General features: G+C 45.7%; 1 protein-coding gene across 1 annotated transcript; it reads right to left on the bottom strand.

Moving 5' to 3' along the window:
* Positions 1–431: 431 nt before the first annotated feature.
* Positions 432–1,993, bottom strand: LOC125033215. The gene is made up of 3 exons (XM_047624596.1): positions 1,848–1,993; positions 980–1,062; positions 432–784 (listed from the first exon to the last, which is right to left on the bottom strand). The coding sequence occupies exons 1-3, from the start codon at positions 1,991–1,993 to the stop codon at positions 432–434; spliced, it is 582 nt and encodes a 193-aa protein (XP_047480552.1).
* Positions 1,994–5,339: the final 3,346 nt, after the last annotated feature.

Genomic DNA, 5,339 nt, shown 5'->3' with positions numbered 1-5,339 from the left:
TCGCTAAATGCTAAATGGTCCCTGCATAGTCTTTGCTAATGCTGTAGCAAATGGGTCAGCTGAATCGAGGGAGAGTAGAAGAAACAGCGCCAGTGAAAGCTGACGCAGGCAGTTCAAGCTCAGCTATCAGGAGTTCCGTGACTTCAGTCTATTAACCTAAAACCACTATCGATAGACAAAGGGGCAGGTGTTAAGTTCATCACATGGACTTGTGCACTCCATCTCGCAAGGTATTCAAAGAGGGAAGAACTACTTCTTTGTCTTAGCTTTTTCCTACTCGGGATCGCCATTTCTAAGAAGCCTCTGCCTTGTCTTGATGTTTCTTCCTCATATCTTTTTGAACAACATCCTTCCATCTGGTTTTAGGCCTTCTCTTCAGGTTCAATCCATCTATTTGTATCGTTGACTGTTGATCTCTTTTTCCTGCTTCTTCAGCCCTCTACTCTCCAGTGCAGTTCTCCATCCTTCCATCTTCCTCTGTAGCTCCTGCTTCGTCTCCGCCAACAACACGATGTCATCGGCATACATGGTGGCTCTTCATGCACTTCCTCTGTCATCACATCCATAACCACATTGAACAGTATTGGGCTAAGGGCCGAGCCTTGGTGCAAGCCAACCTTAACCTCAAACCCATCTGTCATTCCTAATGTGCATCGGACCTTGGTGGTAACATTCTTGAATCTTGTATCTTGAATCATTCTCACATATTTCTCCGTCACTCCTCGCTTGCGCATACATCTCCACACTTCCTGTCTCGGCACTCTATCATAAGCTTTCTCTAGACCTAAAAACATGTAACAATTTTTGCTTTTCTCGATACTTTTCCATAGTTTGTCTAAGACAGAATATCCCGTCCACCGTTCCTACTCCTTTCATGAAGCCCAATGGTTGTCTTCCAATAAACGCTTCCTGTCTTATTCGGCCATCCATTATTCTTTCTAATAGTTTCAAAGTATGACATTTGTTGGATAATCTTTACGGTTTGGACGCACTAAGCTAGGGCAAATTGAAGATGATATTCTTATAGGGTACAAAAAGTTAGTCGTCGGCACAGGAACTAATCTGCAGACACGAACGATAACGCCACAAATAAAGGAAAAATGTCGCGGACAGCGCCGCTTACAGCTTAAGTCGAGTCGGTGCTTCAGCGGCTAAGTCCACTCTTTCGGTGCGAAAGAATAAGCTGCCGCGCAGCTCGTAAAACGTGTTCTGTCTCTATCTTCCCATGCATATGGAGGTGAAGAGAATGTTTGCCGGGGGGGGTGTTGGGGGAAGAGCTCCCCATCAACCCTCCCCTTGGGCAGTGCCCGAAGGTCACGCCCAGTCACGGCAACTTAGACTGTGGAGTAAATATTGTTAACCATGTTAATCAAATGCTCGCATTTCATCATCGTAAACATGCTTTTGGCTCGCATTTCCGAAAAGTCGAATTTCTTTGCATTCACAATTTCTTCTGGTCATTTACTGGCACTCAAATCAAACGGAGACTACTCCCCCCCCCCAAACCCCCGGTTCCCCACGTGTCCCCCAAGATTGTTGGCTGGAATTGGGGACTTAGTCTCTGGCGGGTGCGTCTGTAACGTAAAGAATTACACATTAGTTTTAGGCCTCTATAATTTTCACAATTTTGAACATCTCCTTTCTCTTTGAAAGTCGGTATTAATATACTTTCTTCCCCATCAGCATCCATAACACGTCAATGCCTTCCTCTCCCATCGCTTTCCAGGCTTCTATGGGGATGCCGTCTGGTCCCGTGGCATTCCCGTTTTTCAACTTCTTCAGCGCCTGTTACACCTCTCTTCTTGATATTTCTAAGACTGCACCCTGGTTAGCGTGTCCATCACCACCTGATCAGCCGTTCATTTTCCTCGTTCAGTAATTTAGAGAAATACTGTTCACATTTCTTGATGTTTCCTTGTTCTGTTCTAATTATATTTCCATTCTCATCTTTCATTTGCTTAATGTGTACTATAACTTTTGTGCTTTTATTCATTGTCTTCGCCAATTGGAAAACCTTTCCCTATCCTTCCTTGCTGTCTAGATCTTCATACAACTGATCGTAAGCCCTGCTCTTAGCTATTGCCACTGCTCTCTTTGCCTCTTTATTCTTGGTCTTACATTCTTCTTTATCTCTCTCGGCTAGGGAGATTTCCCATTTCTTCTTAGCCTCTTTCTTCTGTTATTGCCCATTGTATCTCATCATTGAACCACCAAGTTTTTATTTTTCCAGATCTTTCCACTAATTTCTCCTAAAATCTCTTTTCCTGCACGTATCACAAATTCCGCTGTTTCATTCCACCAGTTTAGATCTTCAATTTCTCTTTGAACTCTTCTTTCTTCTCCTGCTCCTTCAATCTATGCCGTTTGATCTTAGGTCCAGGTTTCGGTGTGCTATGCACTCGGGATACCTTGATGATCAAATCCATCACTACCAGTCGGTGTTGGTTGTTCTCGTGATCACCTGGTATTACCTTAGTTTATTATCTCAACCATATTTTTCCTATGATACAAGAGGTAGTCTATTTGGCTAGCTCTTCCGCCACTCTTTTACGTGATAAGATGCTCTTGTCGTTTCGTAAAAAGTGTTACTGATATCATTAGAGATGGCAAAATCAATAACACGTTCTCCATCCTCATTTCCCTCGCCACAACACATCCCTCCGAGCACTCGGCTGATAACATCGGATCCTCTCCCAACATGTCCATTTAAGTCGCCACCGATAACACATCTTTCGTCTTCAGCAACCTTCTCACTCATCCTGTAGCGTTGTCCAAAACTCATCCTTTTCATCATCGGTGCAACCTGTCTGAGGGGCGTACACACTAAATACGTTGATCTCAAACTCCTCAAGAGCGAGCTTTATCATTTATTCTATTCACTTCCACAACTGGACTCATTATTCCAACACCATTTCTTTTGACCAAATTTGCATAGATTAATTTGTATCCGGGGGAGGGGGAGGGGAGGAGAGTGATTTGTCCGTGCGTGTGGTCATGTTGGATGAGTGATACAGCCGAGACGTGTCGCTGTTTATATTAGGATCGGAACCAAGCATGCTAGGGTTAAAGGGTCCGGAACTCGGCTCACTTAGTTTATAAACCTGACCTTGAATCTCCACCTCATTCTGCTGCGGTCGCAGAACCATACCAGAACGATATATAAAATCATGGCCAAGGAGCATGTGGCTGGGAAATTTATGGGAATCCTTCACTACGGCGAACTGATGAGGAATAATGTTTCCAAACCTCAGTTACATACGAAGTTCCAACTACACCTAGCTGAGATCATGTTACACCTTTAACACAAACACTGGCTGGCGATACCTCAGACTTGAGCTGAAATGCCTAACACCAGTTCACTCACGAGACTGACGCAACTTCCTGTATCAATGAAAAAATATGTGATCTTCCCTTTTAAGCTTAGCAGGTAGGAGAGGGGGCCTCGTTCCTGTGTTTGGTATACCAGGGGGCCCCGTGCTTGTGTTTGGTATACCAGGGGGCCCCGTGCTTGTGTTTGGTATACCAGCACTAGCAACAAGTAACCGAGAAGACAACGCAACTACACCGGAGACAAATGCACTTCCTCTCCTGGTTCAAAACTTACCATCTCTTCCTCTAAAAAACTAACCACTCGCTTATAAGCTCCTTCCCTGTTAATTTTTGTAATATACTTAAGGGTGATCGAGACCTGATCTGGGAACCACGTGCATGACCCTACCTGTTACAGTATGGACAGAACTGTCTAGCAGAGCACCTAGACGAACGATGCATCCTCAAGCATCGACGACACTGCCCAGGTTTCGGTGCCCAGTTAGCCACGTGTGGTCGTGGGTTTTTATGAGCGGCTACCGAGGGCGAAGGCACTATAAAGTACTGCGCTGCAGAGGGAGGCTCTGGATACGCACATGAGGGTGGGGGAGAGGAGGGTTTGCTCCGCGCAGCGGTATGTGGGTGCAGGCGAAGCACGTCTATTTCCTGCCTTCGTGTGCACCGTCAGTTCACTCCGCCCCGAGCTGTTATGTTTATGGCTATTTCCCTTGTTTTTCTCTGATCTGACAACATTTGCAACCACCTGCACATTTCCACCTTTATCTGACATCTCATTCGCGAGGACTTCAGGAAGCTCATCAGAGAATGTAGAAAAAACAGAAAAGAATCTAACAACTGTACGCTAAAATTACTTTGTTTTGCAATATCGTGACTGCGTTATCGGATGAAAGGGAAAAAAAAAAAAATACTGGCAGTAATTCCCAGTATGCGCACACAACACGACCTTCCCGTTTCCCTACATACATACATACATATATATATATTGAGATTTGCGAAGATCTAGCTTTGCCCGGGCCTTCCATATATGGCCCGGCCTGTCTCTCATTTTGTTCTGACACTCGGTGCTTACCGTGACGGGCAGATTGTCAGCAGGCGCTCCTGCTGCTCCTCCATGATGTAAGCATACCGTATAATCTCTACCAGCACGGCGGCTGTTGTGGGAGGTCCCTGTCTCAGGAATTGTGTGTACTCACAATTCTGTAAGTAGTGTGGCGTTCTGCTCGCCACAATGTTTGCGGCACTTCTCTCTAATCTGCCATGCATAGTGATTACCTAGTACCATCTGGCCGAGAGGGAGATCTCGTTTTCTCTCTGAAGGTGCAGGAGGAAGGTACGAGCGGCCGCAGTACACTTCTCCTTTTGGATTTTTCGGCTTTTGTATGATCATGGGATTTGGGGGCATACCTCTGCCAGTGTCGGCTAGTCTGTCAGCAAGCTCATTCCCTCTGATGCCAATGTGGCTAGGGACCCAGTTATTGATTATTCTTCTAACCTGAGTAAGAATTCTCTGCACTGTGGTAAGCACAGTGATCAGGAGGTAGATGTTGTCTTTGGTTGAGCTGTGCTGAAGACAGTCAATGGCTGCTCTGGAATCTGTATGTATGACCATTTGTCCTTCCCTCAGGGACATGTAGGCTAGGGCTCCCATGATTGCAACTGCCTCTGTCTGTAGCAAGGAGGCGATGTCTGTTACCTTCATGGATTTTGTGGCATCCCTTTCTGCAAAGCTGGCAGCTGCAGTGTGGCTCAAGGGATCGACTTGATCCATCCGTGAAGTATGTTCTACTCTCTGGAGGAGTGATAGCTGCAATGACCCTCTCGCATTCTGCCTTTTAAACTAGGCATTGGTATTGATTCTTTCTCACTGACAGGCTCGTAACCGAAAACTCTATCAAGGGGCTTCGTCAGGATGCGGGGGGACTCCATACCCTTGGCAAGTAGCTGTTCTTTGAGTTGATAGCTTATCAACTCCCTTGTTGTGTGAGACAGCCAGTTGTTGTTTGCAAAGA

This window comes from Penaeus chinensis, chromosome 16 (genome assembly GCF_019202785.1).
Source record: "Penaeus chinensis breed Huanghai No. 1 chromosome 16, ASM1920278v2, whole genome shotgun sequence".
In the NCBI taxonomy this organism is placed as follows: domain Eukaryota; kingdom Metazoa; phylum Arthropoda; class Malacostraca; order Decapoda; family Penaeidae; genus Penaeus; species Penaeus chinensis.
The sequence above is the reverse complement of the archived record's forward strand: the minus strand, read 5'-3'. Positions and strand labels throughout refer to the sequence as shown.